Source organism: Pomacea canaliculata, linkage group LG1, assembly GCF_003073045.1.
Source record: "Pomacea canaliculata isolate SZHN2017 linkage group LG1, ASM307304v1, whole genome shotgun sequence".
Lineage (NCBI taxonomy): Eukaryota > Metazoa > Mollusca > Gastropoda > Architaenioglossa > Ampullariidae > Pomacea > Pomacea canaliculata.
In genome coordinates, this window is record NC_037590.1 from 27,254,698 (window position 1) to 27,277,195 (window position 22,498).

At 35.5% G+C, this 22,498-nt stretch overlaps 2 protein-coding genes across 10 annotated transcripts in view; both read right to left on the reverse strand.

Annotated features, from left to right (window-relative positions):
• Nucleotides 1-14,738, reverse strand: part of LOC112573020 (SH2 domain-containing protein 4B-like) — a 25,266-nt gene extending 10,528 nt beyond the window's left edge. Inside the window, exons 1-7 of one of the 5 annotated variants that reach the window (XM_025253041.1) lie at nt 14,600-14,738; nt 14,067-14,118; nt 12,851-12,883; nt 6,569-6,689; nt 6,143-6,224; nt 2,188-2,344; nt 712-801 (exon numbers count right to left, since the gene is read on the reverse strand). In XM_025253041.1, the coding sequence (XP_025108826.1) occupies nt 712-801; nt 2,188-2,344; nt 6,143-6,224; nt 6,569-6,667 (428 nt within the window). In that variant the 5' untranslated portion in view covers nt 6,668-6,689; nt 12,851-12,883; nt 14,067-14,118; nt 14,600-14,738. Of the gene's footprint in view, nt 1-711; nt 802-2,187; nt 2,345-6,142; nt 6,225-6,568; nt 6,690-11,008; nt 11,497-12,850; nt 12,949-14,066; nt 14,119-14,599 lie in introns of those variants that run through there. The other 4 variants (XM_025253043.1, XM_025253042.1, XM_025253053.1 and 1 more) reach the window with 4 other exon arrangements.
• A 1,756-nt stretch (nt 14,739-16,494) lies between these two features.
• LOC112572934 (sorting nexin-14-like) overlaps nt 16,495-22,498 on the reverse strand; it is a 33,644-nt gene continuing 27,640 nt past the window's right edge. For all 5 annotated transcript variants that reach the window (XM_025252959.1, XM_025252951.1, XM_025252968.1 and 2 more), the window contains 11 exons: nt 22,206-22,306; nt 21,845-21,947; nt 21,380-21,420; nt 20,734-20,804; nt 19,985-20,039; nt 19,732-19,852; nt 19,031-19,195; nt 18,829-18,859; nt 18,252-18,316; nt 17,610-17,701; nt 16,495-17,313 (listed from right to left, as the gene is read on the reverse strand). In XM_025252959.1, the coding sequence (XP_025108744.1) occupies nt 17,230-17,313; nt 17,610-17,701; nt 18,252-18,316; nt 18,829-18,859; nt 19,031-19,195; nt 19,732-19,852; nt 19,985-20,039; nt 20,734-20,804; nt 21,380-21,420; nt 21,845-21,947; nt 22,206-22,306 (929 nt within the window). In that variant the 3' untranslated portion in view covers nt 16,495-17,229. The remainder of the gene's footprint in view (nt 17,314-17,609; nt 17,702-18,251; nt 18,317-18,828; nt 18,860-19,030; nt 19,196-19,731; nt 19,853-19,984; nt 20,040-20,733; nt 20,805-21,379; nt 21,421-21,844; nt 21,948-22,205; nt 22,307-22,498) is intronic.

Consider the following 22,498-nt stretch of genomic DNA (forward strand, 5'->3'; position numbering starts at 1 on the left):
GGGGAGGGGGTGGTAACTTGTTTTCATACAACAGTAACTCTAGGGATAGTAATGAATCATTCATATAAAAATAAGTGGTTGAATAGTTTCCAGTGGCTGCTCAATACGGAACCTCTCATGTCTCTCAGACCAGGATATATCTCATCAGTTCTTTCACACTATTATAATCTTCCATTTGTGACAGCTCTTCTAAGTATTTGGAGCTAAAGCCCTATCACTTTTAGCTCCCAACAGGTGGAAGACTGGAAAATAAAACATGCTGGAGAATACTTCCCACCCACCACAGACATGAAAGGAAGAAAAACTCACACTAGCTCACAACAATACATCCCTTGATACAAAGTATTATCAAATGGCCATGCTTATTCAAAGCCATGCTTCAATGTTCATTTCTCTTTTTTAGACTGCCTCTGCAGAAATTTAAATATTGTTTGAGGATTTAAACTTGCAAAATATACTACTGATTGCTGTTACAAAGCACTTTCATCACTAAAATAGTGCTCTAGCTTTTGACAGATTTTAAATTTAAGATATGTGCAGACTTCACTTCTACAAGACACAGTTTACACACATACACACACAAATCCAAACCACTTGTGAACAAGGCATGTACAATTTTTGTTTAAAGAAATGTAGATGATGAAGACAGAAAATTACATTATTTTATGCACTGAAAATTTGGCGTTACAACTAATACTTGTGACGTCTTACTTTATTTCCTTCTCTAGGCGCTCATTTTCCTCTTGCATGCGGCGCCTTTCTTCCTCAATCTTTTGCTTCAGTTCTCTCTCTTCCTTCTCCCTGTAAAATGTCAACCCATGAAGAAAACCCCTTTCTACTGCACTTTTGATGATGCTAACAAAAATGCCACTGAAGTCATAACAATGCAGACAACATTGTACCAGTAAGCCCCTAAATCGACCAACAAATAATTCCAGTATGTCTGAAAATAACATATGACTGCACTTAGAAAACCAGTTGGGGTATAACTTCCTGACAGCCTTTGGTTCTGATAAAGCAGTTTTGCTGTAAAAATAAAAATGGCTGAGTCATTTTAGAACAACTCAGACAAAAATAGGAGGTTGGTCACAAAATGGCATGCTGAAGCAACACATCTTACTTCTACAACCAGCTAAAAGGAAAAAAGCTTCATCCACTCCTGCACATTAGTTAATGCAAGTTCAATCTATTCTTTTGTTTCATTCAGAACATGTGTGACAACCAGCAGTTAATAATGCAAAGACTCTGCATTCATCAATTCCAGGCTCTAACATATATTTACTTTCATGAAATATATCATGCACTAGCATTTTTTTAATGTGCAGGACAGACTTTTAGAAGTGAAAATTTGCTAAGTAAAAGCAAAATAAATTATATTTAAATACTTTTTTAAGCAAATCATATTCTTGTGCACTTGCTTGTCTGCACTATCAATACCATGCTTACACAACAAGAAACACTAGCACTCATATTGTTACACATGCTCTCGGCAACATAGTTAACCCAACAGCAGAGCTGCCTGTTATAAACATGTTATACATGCAGATTCATACACTTTGAATGTCATGTCTGAAGTTTATCGTTATTTTGTTAAAAACCAGTACCTGCTGACATTTCATTTTCACTTTCGTGAAAGTGACATGAGAGAAATTTGAAGGCCCATCTTAAAGCACTTTCTGCAAGCCTAAATATGTTTTGTTTTCATTTCAAAAGCACTGTATGTGCTTTATCATTTAGGTATACTGACTCTAACACGTCAGACTGCTTCAGACCTCATGTGGTCCAGTCCATCCTTACACAGAGTGCCAGTCAAAAGCCCGTCTACCAATCTCTGGGGACAACCTTAGCTTTTAAATAGAGAAGGAATATTCGTGGAGTCAGTAGCCTAGCTGTCAAACAGTATTCCTTTAACAGTCCATCAAAAGACAACTGGTGAATTAAACACTAATTTTCACCATTCTCGGGTTGTTGTAAAGATCTAATATCATCAAAAACAAACTTGAAAAGGTAACTGTTCAGAAACATATACATTCTATATGGTCAACAAGCAAGAGATGACAGTGGCCAAGTTGAGAGAAACTAGCAACCCACAAATCAACCTAATCCTTGCTGTTTCACACTAGGCAACCAAAGCTACTTTTGCTTTACTTACACAATTTCAATTACACAATTGATAACATTGATTACCTTTGTTCAGCTGCTTCTTCCTCTGCCTGAAAAAGGGCCTTCCGCTGAGCCTCCCGCTCCAAAATCTGTTCTATAGAAAGATCATCTTTGTGTTCACCCATCACCCACACCCATTCACTTCCATCTCGCCCCTTCAGAAAGTCAACCTTCTTGGCTCCTGTAACACAAGCAAGACTCAATTACTATTATAATAATGATAACAATGTACATTTCTATAGAACTTTCACCCACCATCAAAGGTTAGCTCAAAGCGCTTTACAAAAAATAAAAACACTGATATAATAATCATAAAGGAAGCTGGTCTCAAAGCAGAGTTCAATGCGTTTCCAATTAATGTGCCAGCATGTTGAGAAGGTGAATGCCATCAGTATAGATGTGGCCTGCAGCCTTGCCACTGCATGGAATCTTCAATGTGTCAATAAAGTTGTTAATGGTTATTGTAAACTCGATCAGCTTTCTGGAGATACACAATGTCAGACATAACAGACCTGCTTTTATTATGCAAAGCTTGCTTATATTTTCTGGAGCTATTGCACAAATCAAATCAAGAGTCTGAAGTCAACACTGCTGATGCACAGATTTACAATCTAAGTTATGGCAAGATAAGCAGATGTGGCAGTAGAAATAAAATGGTCCAGAAAAGAAGAAAGTGGCACAGAAAAATCAATCTGGAACATAACAGATGCACAGATAAAGATGAAAAATAAAACTTAATACAGATCAAACGGGCAAATGCAAAAAGTGAGGGACTGCAGTCATCCTGTAGCCAGTTAGGTGAAGGGACATCATTCTGGGCTACAAAGGTATGTTACAGCATTAGACCTTTTACAGTCACTAATTATATTTTACCATCACTGTATTAATTATCAGACATGCACAATATGAAACTTTGTAAGAAAAGTACTTATTATAATAAAATTGTATATAAAAATTGTATAATCCAATGTACAAGTTAGAAGTGTTTTCTGGAAAAAAATTTAAATGCTGCACACACACAAAAACCCAGCAAATTAACCCCAACCATAATCAAGAAATAATACTGACCTAAAATCTATTATCTCTATATAAAGTCTGAGATCAAATAAGCTTCTAAACTGATTTCTAAAGTGACTTTCACAAATAAATGTCATCTTTCAAAACATTTATCAATTCTAATAATGTAATTTCTATATGTGTGTGTTTGGGTGAAAGAGAGAAACTGGGTCAGCACATCAATACAGTTCTTTATGCCACATGCCTTAGAATAAGATTAAGAGAATTCCATATCACACCAAAAGCATATAACTTTTATAATTCCTATATCAAGTAGCTGAAATTTCATAAGCTCATAAAACGGTTTTTAAAGTTAACTAAAATTAATGATGCTTGGTGCCTGTCAGAGCTTGCTCCAAGAAGACTTTGTCACTTAAAAACCAGCAATTTACTCCACTCATTCAAACTAAAAATTATCAGTTATTGCTCATGTATTGTTATATGTCCTTTTCTCACGTCTTGTTAACATACCTACATGTACTGAAATAATGATGAAAAAGGTGTTTTTATACATTGCTAATCCCTAAAAAAAATCATGGTGCTTTACAAGTAATTACAAACACAAAATACACATAGCATGCATTCATATCTAGACCAAATCATATTAACATACAAAAACATTGTGTATATCCTCTTCTCGTTCTTCTATTTCACTGCACAATATATGTCATTGGTGGCAATCAGTTCAGTGATTATTATATTGTTGTACTGTGTCAGTGTTAAACTTGTAAAAGGAAAAACATGTTGCTATCATGAGTTCCAACATTTTATAATAAGAAATACCACTAAGTCAAATGCTACTCTGTCTGAACAATACCTGAATACTACACAAAACCTAGAAAGAATGGTGTAGTGCTAGCATAGAAGTCCACAAGACATTAAAGATGGAGTTGCAAAAGCAATGTTTGTCAGAAGACTTTATACAACAATTATGCAAACTGGTTGTAATTGCTTGTACAGTACACCTCCAAACAGTCACTACTAGAGAATGTTTCACCAGGAAGAATTGTTATATTTTACAGAAATACTGCACTGCAGACATTACCTTTATATTCTGTATCAGCACCTGATCCAGGAATGTCAGCACCTAGCTGGACCAAAGTGTGATACTAAAGGCAAGCCATTACCAATGTACATATGCTACATTTCTGTATTTATTCCCTTGGTCTGAATCATCAAATAAATGTTTAGGGAGTGTATAGTGTAGTATATTACATAGAAAGTTACATCTATTGGTGACTTAAAGTCAGAACTTGTTCATCATCTTTTTATTAAATATATAGAGAACTTGGCATGTTCATGAAGTTAATGTGTAAGTGTACGTCTTGAACAGATTAATTCCAACATTGTAGAGCTGAACTATGAGCTGTAGCGCTAAAATTCCTAAATATCTGAATCTGTGACTAGATGCTGCATTAGACATTTTTGACTATTGTGATCAGTTGAATTTGATTTGGTGAACTTGCATTAAAAAAAAAAAATCTGTCTTCTGTAATATCACTTTCTGCAGAAGATCATAGCAGTGTTGCAACAATTTATAGAGCACTAGACTAAAACGATGCATGAAAGTATTTGGATTTGCAGCTCATTAAAAATAACAAACAGTTGAATGTGTAGTACAAAAAAAAACAGACTTCAAAAAAAAAAGATCTGTTTTATAACTGGAACTGTGGTATGGAAAAGAGCACTTGCAGCCTGCATTACAGTTTTTCAAATGAATTGTGCAAGGTGGGAGCAATTTCTGGCTATATATATTTCCTCCCATATGGCATTTGCATACTATGTTGCAAGGGTTAGGGGTTTTTTTTTTGTCTTTTTTTTTTTTTTTGGTAAAGCGCCATGAGCTTGCTCGTTGGGTAAAGACATGGTACTACCTTAACTTGATTAGTAAACTTTATTATGGCTATTACTGGTATTATTGAAGAAAACTACTACCATCACCTTGCTACTATACATTTATTTTCGCCAGTCTGTGCTTAAAAGACTACCTTAAGATAATAACTACTATTTCTTTAATTCAGTGATGCTTCAAACTCAAAAGCAAGGGTGGAGTAAACAGAATATGGTTACTAGGCAAGGCCCCAACCTTACTGGTTGATCATCACAATGGAGTCTGTTAAATGCCACTTACCATCTCAGCTATAAAAGGTGCACATATGCTATAGTGCATTGATAATAAATGTACACAAACATCAAAAACTATGTTGCAGAAAGAAAGCAAGTGTAAGCACACACATACATATAAAATTAGTACCTGGATTTCCCAATTTTGCTGAACAGACCTTCACACACATACACACAGAGTAGTGGTGACAAGACTTGCACTACTTCCAGTTAAATATATGAGATATAAAAGGATTTTCAACAGACACGATTAGTGAACAAATTCTATCTCAAGCTAACATGCACTCTTACCATCTGCACACGTGAACACACATTTTCACATGTGTACTGTCTGTCTTTTGGTTGGTCTCTATCTTTTAGTCACAAAAAGTAGGCCCTGAGAAAAGTGCGGTCTCTAACATCTCACTCTCTAGTCACTGGTGTAGAACTCTTTTACCATATCCAAAATAAGCAAATTCTAACAATAAAACTTGCACTGGATTAGCAAAAGAAAGGAATGCCATAAAACTATTTCATCACTCCAAGAACATCTTGTAAATATGTATATATTTTACCTACCCTGTTATCTTATGTCTCACTTTTTGTTAATGTAGTAGTCTAGGAGTTCAGTTTTTATGTCTCACTCTGTTATTGTAATAGTCTAGCATTTTTGCATACTTTATCACCTTTTAGGTAGATTAGCTAGATATAAAAAAGAAAACAAGTCATGCTTACCACTCAATAAAGAATTGTCATTCTCTCTTTCACACCCACACACTCATATATACATCTATAAAGACATGCAGACATGCAGAAGCACCTTGTTTGGGATGTTTCTTGGGTTTGCTCACATTTTCCTTCTCATACTCTTCTTCTCTTTGTTTCCATCGTCTCACCTGCTCCTACACAAAAAAGAATTTTTGATATGTTAAAGAGATTCAAACAGGATGGCAGGGTAGGTCATGCTCTAATAACCTTAAAAGTACAAAATCAAAACATACACCTATGTATCCATGTATAACCATCTTATCTTATACTCGGAAGATAAATACTGACTAGACATGCTCATCTACTCTCAATGCAAATAGTAAATTCTACACTGAATTAAGTCCTACTGCATAAAAAAAATTGGAAACTATCCATCTCACTAACGAATGTGCCATCATGGTTTCAAACTATTAATGGAACACACAACAGAGGAATCATTACATTAACCTTTGTTCTGTACTAACAGACAAGAGTTTACCTCACGAATCTTCACAAACAAAATCTGTTTTTGTTCTTCATCAAGCTCAGCCAGGAGGTCAGGGTCAATGTACATATCACGAAGAATCTGCTGCAGCATGTTTCCTTCTTGTAACACTCACCTGCCAATGACAATGGCTACAAATATTCCAAGAACAATTTAAAAAAACAACAACTACAAGGCAAGTAACACAGTATTAACCCTCTCCTTCTATTTTCTCTCTCCTGTCTTCACAGCTCATCATAAGAAACTACAACAGCATTGATTAGTTCTCCTTTTTTATGATTCTGCTTCAAAGGCAACTATGATAGTTTGCAGGCATGTATCCCCTACGAAATGGGAACAAGGTATATGTTCTTATATTGTCATCGCAGCCAGTGGGTGTGTCTTACAGCTCTCGTTACAAGTCATTCCTTCGCATGTCAAGTAGCCACTTATGCCATTTAACACTTTAAAAGAAATTACATAAATATGATGTGTGCATTTTATTCTATTTCTTCTGAATACAGACAATGAACCAATAATAGTTACAGAGTTCTACACCACTATCACAGCCAGGCAATATATTGGCATTCTATATCATAAAAGTACATAATCAAATGCCCTTGCAAAATCAAATAAACTATCATGTCTCCTATGTTGGATACATCTGCCATTATTTCATTAAAAAGTCTACAAAAATCATGAACAGGACTGGTGTACTCATCAGTATCTGTCATCTGTTCACTGTATACATTTTCCTTCAGTAGATATAAATGTGTTGTGTGCATGAATTAGAATATGCACAATATGTGCATGTGATAGCTACAGGGTGTGCCTTTGCCCCTTGTTCCCTATAGAAAACATGGCTAACATTACAGGAGTATCAGACAGTCGAAGGCAATGTGAAAGCACAAATATTTATTAATTACAGTGTTGTCAAAGGGAACAGAGTGCCCTTAAATGGTAGATCTTGGAGTCTTGCAAATGAGTTTGTTTGCTTGGCAGAAAAGTGCCTCATGGTTATTCTGCATTGAAAGTACTTGAAAAAAAAGTCCCTTAAGTGTCATATCTAAAAAGTACTTGTGTCTCAAGTATGTGATGTGATTTCAGAATCCTCACTGCAGTGGAAACAAGCAACCAGATCACCCAGCCTGTGAATGTTTCGCTGATAAATAAATGCTACCTTCTTCCCTGTTTGCCACATGCATACTGTTCACAATGTACTTCCTTACATCCACTCCCAGACCAAGCAGGCTGCTGTTTCACGGAGTTAAGTGGCAGCTAGTCTTCAATACTGGTTAATTGCTGTCACTGCCTTGTTGTATGATAAGGCCCTGCCTATACTTATGTTTTGGAACTATACTTTACAGACAAGCACAATAAAACTCCAATATTCACCTGTGGGCACATGTGAACACAAACTTCTACAACCAGTCATCACGTCACTGCTGCCAACACAAATGTAGTCACAGCCTTTCTGGAAGCCATGCCATCTACAAGTTTTAAGAAGAAGCTGCAGCATGTACGTTATTTTAAGTGTAACAGTGCTCGTTTTACCGAGCATAACTTTTAACAAAACTTGCGGGATGGAGGAGGATGGCAACCAGCCATCAGACTTGCTTGGCAGCACTGTCATAAGCACAAGACAATGGCACCGCTTGACAGAGGTATGTGTTAGTTGGAGTTTTACACCATATCAGCAACTGAGGCTGTCTCATGGCAAAAGCAAAGTACAGGATGATTTCAAGGTTCACATAAAGATATTTGAAGAAGATAGACATTAGACATTATTCTTTTCTCAGTAATATATACAATAAGAAGCTTCTTAATGAACAAAGTATGTTATCTTAGGTGAAACACTTGGATAGACTTAAGATAAATTATGATTGATTGGGACGAAGACTTTACAAAAAGTTCATTGAGAGTCTGGGTTGTGAAATAGTTTTGCTGAACTGTTAAGAGTTTGGAACAGGTAAGGAGTAAATGTTTTATAGTTAATATGTCATGACACCAAGGACAGAGTGGGGAGTTTTCTATGAGTAAAAAACAATGAGTGATAAAAGTGTGGCCAGTTTTTAGCCTATTTAAGACCACCTCTTCTCATTGATTCAGAAATTGCTGGGTTATGCAGACAGTTTTTGAAAAATTGAGAGGAGTTTGTTGTGCTCCATGGAATGCCATTGGAGTTGCCAAAGCTGTGAAACATACTTTTTGAGACATACCATTTTCTGTTCATAATGAATGGAGAAGTTCAAAGCACTGCACTAATAGTGGGTGATCCAAACGTTGGGAGGGAAATGCAAGTAAGAATGATAAAAGAGTCGGAAATGATCAAGAAGTTTTTATATCTAGATGTGCTAATGTACTGCAAAGCAAGTAGTAGGGCTTTTAACTCCGCAGAGAAGATAGAGCCATGGCCCTCCAAGCAAGCTGTCAGAGGTGTAGAGGTGTTCATGGGGACTGCTGGGGCTGCCACAGTTCCTTTTTCAGGACTTTTTTTAACCATCAGTGTATATTTGATGAAAACCTTGTCTGTGATTATTTCTCTAAAATGCTGTATATAGACTATATCAGGGGTTTCAGATTTCTTTGGTTTGGAATGGTCAAAACGAATTTCCCTAACCTGACTTTTTAAAGGGTTATGTTACCCATTTTATACCTGTGAGTTCTTCAAAAACATTGATGGTGATAACCTATTAATATCAGCAGATTTGATAAATATGAGATTTCTATTTCCACTTCGGCATATAAACACTGGTCATGGCGATTGCCACAGGGGGGATTCATATTTTTATTATACTAGTTGTTGGGGGCCAGGAACTAAATCGATTTAAGTCAATGTTACAAAGATTCATGGGTTATGACAACATATATCTACACTTCTTCTGAGAAGGTGTAATTATGCATAGTGTGCTCAGCGTGCACTGTCTGTTTTGCCTATTATACAGCATGTGACAATATGTGATTTGATCTTCACCTGGTTATAGAATTACAACGCTTTGCTTTGTTCCCTCATTACAGCCAACAAAATACACTCCGAGAAATGCTGTTTAAACATCCAGGGGAACCCATCAAGCAGAAACAAACATAATACCTATCAAAATATGTTATATCAAATTCTTAAGCAGAGATAACTGAAAAATCGAGAAAGCACTCCAACCATTAGAACTTATACAAATTCTAGAAACTAGAAACAATGTATCGTTTGTATCAAAGTATTTGGTTCTTGTGAAGCACATCGTGCTCGCCTTCATGAAGGCAAATGCGCCATACAAATCCTATTATTATTATGTACCCAGTCCGTATATGCCGTACTAAAAAAATCTGGAAAAACCCTGGTTAAGGGGGAGGGGGGGTAGCTAAGGTGATGTCGCAGGATCTATATTGCCCGAAGGACCTTTAAAGGTCGTCAAAATATGGACAAAATATATACTGTGACTGACATCAAACTCATACATGAACGCCAATTCAATTACATGCAATTAAAAGCCCCAACCGTTCCTTTTAAGAACTTCCTTTGTGAGGTGTCAAGGGTCACAGCATACCCACACACCCATCTCCCTTAATTGCACAAGACAAACATTATATGCAAGGAAAGGGACGTCAGAAGGAGTGGAAAAGAAGGGAGGAACACGAAATGATGTCGGTTTCAAGGCAGTTTGCATTCATTAAGGAAAAGGCGCACAGTCGTAACACACTAACTGCTGTGACGATATAAGGACCGGACTTTGCGACCTAATCGCTTAAGTTGTCAAAATGGATATTGGTCCGCCCAAAAGGTCCACCCCACCCCCTAAAAAAAAATAAATAAGTGCTCACTGTAACCGTGACAAATGCCTGCATGTTGGGGAAAAAAACCGCTCAAACTAGCAACACGTCATCTGGCCCTCAAAGCGGTACGGACGAGAAAACGATATCAGGTTGTGTTTTGTTTGGGGTTGTTTTTGTTTTGTTTGGTGTTGTTTTTTTTTGGAGGGTCTTCCGCTTGCTTTCTAATTTATTTTGCCGCTCATTAAGCTTCTGCGGTTGAAACGATGTCAACAATCTACACTACAGTACTGCAAAAACAAAGGCAACCTCTTACAAGCTGGGCGACGGATGTTTACAGCAGTCACTCTAATGCATAATGTGCTTCGTTGGTATCATTTGGTTCGGTTTAGGGAAACGGCTGGTGTGTCTTACTCTAATTCCTATCTTCTTGCGGAAACAGCCAATGTATCTTACTCTAATTCCGTCCTTTAGGAGGAAACTGCCATGTGTCGTACTCTATAATTTCACTCCACTACTTTTTCGTCTGCACGTGCTATTTGTACAAGACATACAGTAAGAATTTGCACAGTTAATTCAAATATGAATGGTTCAACTTAAAATAATTTGAGACTTTTGTTCGGTTTTTGGAAATAATGACCATTCCTTGCTATAGCGTGTCCCCATCATGCTGGTGCCAAGTAAACTTACGTGTGTGCCCCCTGACTTGATTAGCGCAACGACAGATGCGACCTCAAGGTCTGTCAGATGGCGGTGGTTTGCAGAGTATGTATATTCTCTCCGGCCAACGCCTCATTATTGTTTTCACACTCATGACTCTTGATATCCGACTTCCTAAGCGCACCTACACATGATGTCTGAGCCTTTTCATCATACCACTGTGCGCGTCCACAGGATCAGTGGAGCACCCGGAAGGTAAACGTTTCCCTGCTGACTTCGCAACAAAAATGTATTTCTGTCTGTCGGTGATAATGACGACTACAAACAAAAAAAAAAGAAACTTCATACTGTCCATAGTGTGCCAGTGTCAGACATGGTATGCCACGTACCGTGCACAAACTGCCGTGAAATCAATATACTACCGTACAGAGACAACGCATTCTCTACAAGGACTGGGCCCACACGCCTTACGTCGGTCACGTGACGCTCGAGGTTAGCAACTACAGCGTTGCTCACCGCCACCAGCAGCTGCTATTGTCACTGCCATTACTAACACTAACACGCTCACATCATTTAGGTACAGATTCTGTGGCCATGACCCACATTATGCGCTGGGGTGTTAAATATAAGGCGATAAATATGATTAATGTCAGTATTGTTAATATATAAGGCGATAAATATGATTAATGTCAGTATTGTTCACAATGAGCAAATGAAACCCCAAAAAGCCATGTTTACATCAACTACATAAGCATAAAATTTCATAGCATCCTTCACAAAAATATGGAGGTTATGAAGGAAATCTTGTATTAGTCCATATAGTAGGTGAAACATCATGAAAAAAATGATCAACCCAAATAATGTAGCTAACTTTCCTTAAGCTCGGCTGAGGCAAGTCATTTCACCGCACTTTTTATGCAGTCAGGTATTATTTGGCCTGCATGTCAAAATATTGCTGACTCTGACATTTATCTGTGTCCAAGTTTATATTCTACAAGTCCTTGCAGTGTGAGGTTTTAAGCAGGAGTTATTCTGTTGTTCATGTCAGACACATCATTGGAAACACCCAACAAATGTCAGACTAGAGTTGTTAAAAGCTGTTAAAGTTAGCAATACACTCTTCTGGAATAAATCAATGCCAAACATTTATATCTCTGTTAATCAGTACATGCTAAGCTGTCTGTACTGTAGAATATAGAAGAGTTGCTACGAAGATACGAGTTCAAACACTGTGTGTGGTACACACCTTATCTGCATGAGATCTTATTGTAAAAAATTCAGACATGAAAAACTCATAATTGGCATACAAATCACAAGAGCCACAGATGACTTTCATTTATTCTCATTTTGTTTATCTTTCATAAAGCAATGTGAAATCCGTCTCACAAATTTAATTCCTATCATCAAACCATAAATTAATACAGTGAGGACAAGTCATTCTAGTGCAATGTTCACCTCCAAAGCATATGATTATGAACATAATGTAAATAGCATGCACAAAAGTAAAACTGAAATTGGTGTTTCAAAGCACCAATGTTATGTTTTAATAACTGCAGTCTCAACCTACAGATAAAAGTGCAGAAAAAGCCAGTGAAATATGTTTGCACATATCAATTAATTTAACCATTACAACAAAAAAAAAAAAGAGGAAAGAATTTGGACTTAATCCCCCTCCCCATCGTCATTAAATTAAAAATGATAAATGCTTGTCTGGTTGTATATCTAGACTTTATTATATTTTCCAGTAGTTCAATACCCTCACTTACGCATTTATATTTCTATAACAAAACAAGGTTTGGCTACTTCCAGTGATGATAATAATAACAGAATTTACATAGTGCAATTCCCTATGTGGAGGTGTATTCAACATACCTTACAAGATGTAAAGGGCAGTAGGTAGTGATGCTGTTTGACAGAGAAAGGCATCACAATCAGGCAATCATCCCAACACAAATTCACAGTGAATGTTGCTAGGAACATAAAGAAACACAGAGAAGAAGGTGGGGAAAGTAACAGTCACAGTAAACCAATTACACTAGGCGTTTCCAAAAGAGATAGGTTTAAGTCCAGACCAGAAAGTAAGCCATGTATTCGCTGTAATGACTGCCTTTAAATTCATCAGCAAAAAAAATTGTAGCCTGTTACTTAAGCACATAATTTTTTTTCAGTACAATCAACAAGACCTTTAAGGCCTATTTCCTTTAATTAACTTCATTCTTGACTATATCACTCTTGCACGAAACTTGCATTATCCTTTTATGTGCTTTACAAATAAAACATGCTTTCCTGGATGAGCCATCCCCTAACTGTAGTTATTGGCACCCACTTTATTTACAGGAACTGAGTCAAAGTGTTGCATATGATAAGTGGTGTGGATGCCAAGAGGCAGCATGGGCCCCAGGCAGACAACTTCTCCAGGTCCCTTGTCATTGTAGTCATAAAGTATTTTCCCAGTATATATAATAATATGCTTACAATTTGATTGTCAATATCTACATTTCATTCAGCAACATAGTATAGACTGCAAACATTAGGACAAGTGCACTGGTGTAGATCACTACTTGAACAAAGAGTTGTTTACACATGAGTGATTATTAAATGAGGAAAAATAATGTTAAAGGATCAAACTTGTAGTACTCCGCTCCATAGAAAAAAATCCCCAGAATGAGGAATGTTACGTCAACCTTTCTTTAAAAGAAAAAGAAAGGAAAAAGAAAAAGTCCACTAAGGCCAGGCTGCTTTCAAAGCTGTGGGCCAAAGTACAGGAGACCCCACCTGTCCTCGACCCCTCTTGTCAGGCCTGTGTGGATGACCATGCATAAGGTCATAAAAAAAATGGTTAAAAAAATCCATCTAAACTTTAGCTTTTATTTTGCATTTTTTATTACACTTGCAAATGTAACTATTCATCCAATCTATTTTTTAGACCAATCTATATTGTGTCAGAACACAATTTTATTTTCCTGCCAACTTTCAAATGGGAAAAAATATGATGATTAATTGGTAATAAAACAGCTGAATGATGAATACCGATAGCCATAGTTATAGATAAATGTATCTAAAAGAATAACGCCAAAGAATTTCTGACCTGACTCCAGATACACACATAACTGCCACAAATCAGCGGTGTACACTATATTCTGCAAGACAGCGAAAAAATCAGTGCCTTAAATTTATTACAGACTTATACTTTAATAAATGATTTTGAAATGAACGATGAACTGGTACAAACGTGTAACAAATGGAACAAAAAAAGTATTTTATCTACAATGAACATCCCTGTCACTCTTAATTTGTGCTCCAGAAACGACAAATTGTTGGAAATTATTATTATTTTATACGACCCATCCATGCCAACTACGAATACTTCATACTATGAAAATAGTTAATATAAGAGAACATTAGGAAGAAGAAACAGTTGCCCGGGAAGTAAATACTATGACTCGATAGTAAATTATATCTGCGGTCGACAGTGATTTTTTTTTTCCGCTTGTTTCGTTGTTTCAGACTTTCAAAGTTTAATCGACGCAATCGAGTCATGAATGTTTGTCTTGCTGCATACTGTTTGTATTACTTTATAAACATGCTGAAATATTTTGACAAAGAATCCTCGAAACATACCAACTGCGGTCAGCTTCCGTGTTCCATACCTTCCGCTCCTACACATTACCCACACATATCTTGCGAAACGCTTGAGTTCGTCTGCCACAGGAAAAAAAAATAATAGGCAAAGTCATTTCTGGAGTGACCTCCCTTGAAACATTGTATGCTTGTTTTTCCGTGTTCGACAGAGATAATAAGTTTGCCTGTTTAGTTATACCTGAAGAAGCTATTTGTGTGTTTTACGTCTATTTCTTGTTTTGTTGTTGTTGTATAGTTAACTGACGTGTAGATTGTAGCCTTCAGTGCACAGCGCATTGCCCTCGCTATCACACTGTGAAACGTACAACTTTTACCAAATGTATTTATTTCATGGCTTTTTTCCTTTTAAGAAATGATAATTTCTTATTGTGCTTTAGCATTCCCCCTATTCATTGCTTTTAAGACGAGCAATGCGTGATACACAAACTGTCGGCCGCCATTTTGCGCTCTAAGCAGACGATGATGGCTACAGTTTCTTTAGTGTTTCTAAGCGTCGGCGAGGATTATTTTCGACAGAATGGATCTTAAAGATCGTTATAAAATCAAAACTTCTGTGATGGGCGTATGCCCTTACGACATTCGTCTCAAAATTATTGCGCTGTTGGTAAATGAGGTAAAAAAAATATCAAACTATTTGCACCCCTGCTATAGAAAAATGTCACCATTGAATAAAATAATCGACAGATTAAAGAAACTAAGATTAAAGACAATACAAGGTTTATAAACTATACTATGTACCATATGTACGTGTGATGTCAAAGTCATTACAGATTTGAGTACAACTTTTGAAGGTATTAACTCTAATAGTGATGAAGCCTAGCTACACTTAGTGGCTACCTTTGAAGTCAAGCTTTATTTTTGTCATCGTGATGCGTTTTCTTTTCTTTTTTGTTTAAAAGAAATTACTGATCAAGGACGTGCCTCCTCCACATCTGCTGGCCTTGGTATTAACCAGCCCTCCTTCTCGTTAGGCCTGTTGATTAGTTTAACGTGCCTGAGCTAAGAACATTAGTGGTTCTGCTTCTTCTACATTTTTTTCGAACGGATATGCTTACACCTTTTCTTTTCCTCACCAATAGATAACTTGCTTTTTTTTCTTGAATTTTGTGAAGTATTTGTCAAAAGGCTTTACCGTCGCTTTTGTCATTTCAAAGGCTTACACTTGCCCTCAGAATCATTTAAAGATATCAAAGATGGGATACAGCATATAGTGTCTAAGAAGACCTTATAAAATGTATTTCATCCTAGATGTTAGGGATTATTTTTTTTCAGTCAGAAAAATAAACAAAATTTAGACTGATAGCAAACAAAAATGCATGTGAACTAGAGTGAGAATTTTAGCATGTACAAGATGTTTTACACACGTTAAGTTTTATTCATGACATGGCTCTAGACATGAACATTTGTAAACTGTATACTCTCACTCACTTTCTCACATTAACGCACCAGAAATTACAGTTCTGTGAATAATCAACTACTTATTCTCAACTATTAAACTACAACTGTGTATACCCTGGTATTTTGATTTTGTTTTTAGTTTCTGAAAATACTATTTCATTATTATTTTTATTGATAAGATAATGGCTTTATTAATGTTTTTACACTGAACTTCAAAGAAGTTAAAACTTCCTTGTTTATTATCCTTGAAACACTGGCTTGTAGGCAGGTGTAAATGCATGTTTATGCAATGGCATACAGTCAAATATTTTGGATCATTCACATATATTTGCATGGATATGCATATATGTGCAAGGGTGCACAACCATAAAGACGTTCTCTTTAAAAGGGTTGTTGACCTATCAGACAAGCAGTTCAGTTCTCTCTTTTTCTCAAATATACAGACATGCCAAAAAAAGTGAAAAAAGCATGCAAAGGAATGTTCTGTTTTCATAATAAAATCAGAAAGAGTTACAACTTACAAATATTAGATATCATCGTATCAGCTAAATGCATAACAAATTTTCAGTTGAGCTGAAATTTTCTTGACTGAAATGTTTTAATTTTTATTCTTCCAAAGAACCTTAGTTCTCCTAACCTTCGCCAACCACCACCACCTACACATGGTATTTCTAATATTCTAACTGCACATATAAATCTCAAACTTTAACTACTTAATGTGATTCAAAAGTGTTGTTTAGTCTTCTAAAACAAATAGCATCAATTTTTTATGCTGCAGCATACATGCAACATAAGATTTTCTAGTCATTAGATGTTTCCATAAAGATACAAGAAATTTTAAGTGTCTGTATGCATGAGTGATTAACTCATTCAATACAGTTGTTATGACATAACTGAGCTATAGAATAGCTCATTAATTATGGATGTATCAACAGGACTGTGCTATAAAACTTTGAAGACAGTTGCATTCACAGGTTCAAACTGTAGGGGAAGCATTAAGAGAGACTAAAACGTAAAAACTGGTCTCGTATATTGCCATCAGTGATAAATAAAAGGTGCACTTTGGGGAAAAAAAAATTTGTTCAAAGTAAAATACTTGTTAAGGTTATTAGTTTGTAAATTCCTTTTCTGCAACTTTGAACTTAATGTATTTAAAATTTCAGAATTTTTAACATCAGTTTATCACAAAGATGCCTTAGCAAAAAAGTTTCTCAGCGTGTTTTGAATAGATCTGGATCTTCTACAAGCTCTGGAAACAGTTCGGTAATGAATATATCCAAAATGACATAGCTGAGCTGAAACAAAGAAAAGTTCAGTCCTTATTGACATGCCAAAAATTTATCATACATAATTATATAATGTATATATGTTTAGAAGCAGTGAATGAATGAACTAAACAACACCAGCTCATCCCGACAACAGCTGTGAAACATGGAATACTGCACTTGGCTACAGAAACATTTGAAAGATATGAGACAGCTCATTGTGCAATATTCTCTCCAAATTACAATTTTTGCATTGTTTTATATGGATGCATCTGTACCCCCTATTTTGTCATTGAAAAAAAACTGTTTTAACTAGCAGCTCTTACCTGTTTGTTAAGTTTAGGCTTCTGAAATACATCCAGCAAGAACTTGCTTCCAACAACAACCTTTTTGGATCCCACAACTGTTGACACAAAACCTGCTCAAAAAATGGATTACAACACAATGATCATTGCTATAATCAGAGCAAAGAACAAATTACAATATATACAGCATTTTGTACCAAACTAACTTCTCCAAAACTGTAGCACTGTGATCCATTCTAACTACATATAAATGTAGATATGAAGATGGGAATTTATACACACACTTAAATATGCAACATATTTACCAGGTTTGCTGATTGGTTGATTTGATAGGAAAGTGTTTCCATTTTATAGTGATTTTGCGCTTAGTGAAGAGGAGGAATATAAGAGTACAACTATGCTAACATACCAACCTATTTATATACATATTTTTGGAGGTCAGAATATCTAGCTGTAAGATTTCCTGTGTAGAAAATACATCTTGGTTATTTACAGTGGTAATATATTTATTTTAGGACTGTATAACATATTGCAAATTAAAATGATTTAAAAAAGGATGAATTTAAAGTTTTACTCCTAAGATTTACTAAATGCAGAAAATGATACAAAGGTTCCCAAATGAACGCAAGAACAAACAGGGGATGGTATGGATCACCAACACACCTGGAATAAACTCAATGACTCCATTCAATGCCTCTTCATATCTCTGCTTTTTCTGCTCATCTGTCCTGAGAAGGAAACATTAAAAGCTGAAAAACTTAGACAAAATATTTCCAACACATCCTTTTAAAATATCTGTTATGAATCTATAATGGAATAATTATGTACACAGTTTCATACAGGTGTGACCAAACAAAATTCTCGACTTTTCCTCAAAACGTTTTCCATTGTATAACGCTATTTAAGTTCTGTATCATCACACCTTTATGTGGCTAATTCATTTGATTTGGGTCATCTGGGAGGGTTAGGGCATGAAAGATGAGCTTTGTTTTCATATAATTTGTAGATTGTTTTTGTTTAATCGTGCATTGTGTGCCTGACTGGAAGAATGGCTGAAAAGCAGCTGAGAAAGTATTGACTGAATCTTTATCTTTACTTTAATCTATACACTTCAGCGTTTTGTTCTTTCCTCATTGTCACTTCTATTGGTATTTTCGTTTAAATGAATGAATGCAAGTGTGAAATTGTAGATCTTTCTTAATCTTGGCATACAACTAAGAAATGATGATTCACACAGTACCTTGGTGGATCTGTATCAAAAAAGAGCACATCTGAAAAAAAAAAGGCAAAAGTACATTCAAATGCTTTTCTTTTCTATCCATAAACACAACAGAAATATTTTCACAAGAAACAGTTTCATTTTACAGCTAAGAACTAAGGTTTATTTGATTTCTAGCCATCTACATATCTTTTCATCTGGTAAGCACACATTTAAATTTTACCTCGAAGCAGATGAATAAGTGAAACCACTCTATGCTCTTGTGTGACTTGTGCAACTTTGAACTCAATGTAATTCTCCATATATCTGTCAAAGGTGTTTCGGAGTAGCATACGCAGGGTGATCAATACATGGTGCAACCAGGCTGGCACCCCAAACACTTCACGAGCTAATGACATTATTAAAGCATAGAGTCACAGCAAAAACACTGAATTAATATGCTTGTATTCAGCTATATTATATTCAAAGTATTTATTATACGTTTGCCCGGTGTAATTGGAATGAATTCAAATAAAAGATTTATTTACTTTGAAGAGATGCAATTATCACATTGGGTGGGACCAAATGAAGATACATTTGCAAATGCACACAACCTTAACAGTCAAAATTAGTGCTTTTAAATACACGACAAATGCTGCAACTGTATCTCTCTCAAAGTTCATGACTTTGCTCTTCAATTCAGGTTATCAGATATTCAATCACAAATGTTTAACTGGTAAAGTGATTTATTATTTTAGAATATCTAGATCATGTATAATTTTCCAATCCATTTTAACGCCAACCATAAGGCACTAAAATTTAGTCTAAGTGTTCCCATCATTATGCTAACTTCTGAGCCACCTTACACTGTACACAAATCTCAAAAAGTCAGTTTTAAAGACAGATGCAGATTCAAGATAACAATGATTGAAGAAAGAAATTTACCAACAGAGATGATGGAGTCAAAAACTCCATTTGTTTCAATTGTTTCATCAGATAACTCCACCTTGTTTGGTGGGGGTGCAAACCCACTATTGACATTGTTTTCATACAGGCTGCTCACAAGCTGCAGACATAAAGATTAGCAACTATAAATTCTGAATAAAATTTATGAGGTATAGGAAATACAAAGAAGAAACATCAGATTATGCCTTTAAATGTGCATAATGCAATTATCTCGATATTCATAACACAGTACCTTTTCACTTGATGTTGACAGCTGTGAAGCATCTGATCCTCTTCGCTCTGATTTACTGAAGAAAATTTTTCCATAGTGATGATAAGTGATAAAATTTCAGTTTCAAGAACAATCACATTGATTTTAATTACTTTTAAAAAAAAATATATTTACTTTTGTGGTGATAAAGAAAAAAATTATCTTCAGGCACTTTGCTTGCATTGACAAAACAAAATATACCCTCACATTTTAAATTCTTCTTGATTAAGCCACTTAATTCAAGAGCTGTTTGTTGTTGGTTAAAAATGTCAAAAATGATCGAATAGTGTAATGCTCAGGGTTTTTCATCCCTACCAGCATAATCTAAACAGGGAAAGTTATCCCAAACAATAGGAGACATGGACAGCATATGAAGGATGGAAGGAAAAATAACTGTGTAGATAAAAGACAAACACAGACGATGCCAAGAGGAATCAGGGAACAAACACTAAGGATAGAAGTAAACCAAGGAAGACGAGCAGATGGAGTAGTTGATCACAAATATTGACAACTATGTTGATTGGCGTAAGGAGCAATGTTCATGGAACATAAAGTGATTTTACTGCATATCCTTGTAACTTCAAACATCCATAAAAATAGACTACCAAGAAGAAGCTGCTAATAACATATAGTGGAGGCAAGAAGACAACACTCATCACAAGAAACTCGGACACTTGTTATCATCCGTTCAATCTCGTTACACAACTCATAAAATAGTACAATGTACTGACTAAGGTCTAGGTTTGGCTGCTTCAGTTGACTGAGAGAAGTTCACTAAGAATGGATCCAAATGTTGTCCTTTCTGAAACAATCAGCGTAACCTTTAAAATGAAATGTTTAATTGCATTTTGTGATGATCATACATAGTTATTCTACATTAACCAGGACTAAGAAATAGTAACCATCTGCTGGTATCAATCATCATCTGATGCTAAGGTTACACAAAAAGCTAACTTGAAGTGTTTAGGAATAACTAAGTTTACCAAAAATAGAAAATCATAGTTGATTGGAGTAAACCAGGAGTTAGGGTAAATGATCTACCTGTAAAATGTTCATGTTTCTTCTCTTTTGGTGGTCAGGAAGTGCAAGACAAATATAATCTATAATAAATATGATAATATATTTAAATAAAAATAATATTAAATTGCATAATTTTCAAGTAAATATATGCCCAATGAATGTCAAATAATAATTGAAAAACAAACTGCAGTTTGTGAATTTAATGTTCATCATATAAGAAGTAAGAAATAACCAGTGAACCAAAATAGTTGCTGCTGATGAAAAGTTACATATATATATACAGATTTTTTATTAATCATTGTGCAAGTCAAGCAACAGTCAATACAGAGATGAGACTGTATCAAAATTAAAACAAACCTCTTTTACAAGTTTCATTGGAACAGACTTGACAAATCTCCCTGGAAAGGAAAGAAAAGAAATAAATTACATAAGATTTCAGAAACTATTTTAAACATGCTTAGTATGAGCAAAAGAGATTTAAAAATACAAGTGAGACAAAAATGATGAGTTCATTCTCAGGGATAACAGAATACATTTTCTGCAAACTTGTTTTCATGCATATACATACCATAACATACACCAAGTAAACACACTGCTTTACATTTCCTCTCACTAGTCACTTGCTCACATGCATGTACACATGCTTATACATCTCCCATGGCTAACCTACTCACCCAAACCCTCCCACTCCAACTGATATCTATCAAGAATGAAATCATTAAATACACACCATAAATGGAGCTTTTATATCTCAGGTTTTTTTTTCACTAGCACACTTTTCATATCAATTCATAAAATGTTATCTTTGATACTATCACACACCAAATTTGATGTCAGGAAGAAAACTGGTGGTAAACTCATCCTCTGAAGTTAGAAAGTTATACAGTAATTCGCTTCCTTTCAGGTGAGGTATTGTCAGCAGCTTCTGTTAACAGCCACAAAACAAAATAAATTCATCAAACAATCATTCTAAAAATTTTCAGTTTGATTTTCATTCTAGGAAAGGATCTACTACATTAAAAAGCAGAATACATTTTCTATTGAGTTACTTTGAAATATATTTCTTATATAAGATTACATGACTGACATTATACTGACAATACTTTCATTCTTCATTCCTGTTCTGATGTTGAATGGCTAACAAAGTGCCAGCTGACAGTGAAGAATAACATGGCAAAAATACCTGAAGGTACTGTTCAAAGACCTCTTTTTTACTCTCTACAAATTCCTGTGATTTGGTGCCAAACGACTTCTTTGGTGGCAACTGGCAATCCACAAATTCCCCTTTAAATAAAAACAGATCTTTGAGAGGCATTTGACACTTGAATCTCGCAGTTCAATCTAAATAATACAAACAGGCTAGGCCAGACACTCAGCAAAATGAAACAGCTCAATCACTGATGTCAGAATCTGTAAATCCAAATGAAAAGAGTCACTCTATTATCTTTGTTCATTTAGGCTGTGAGAAAAAAGCTC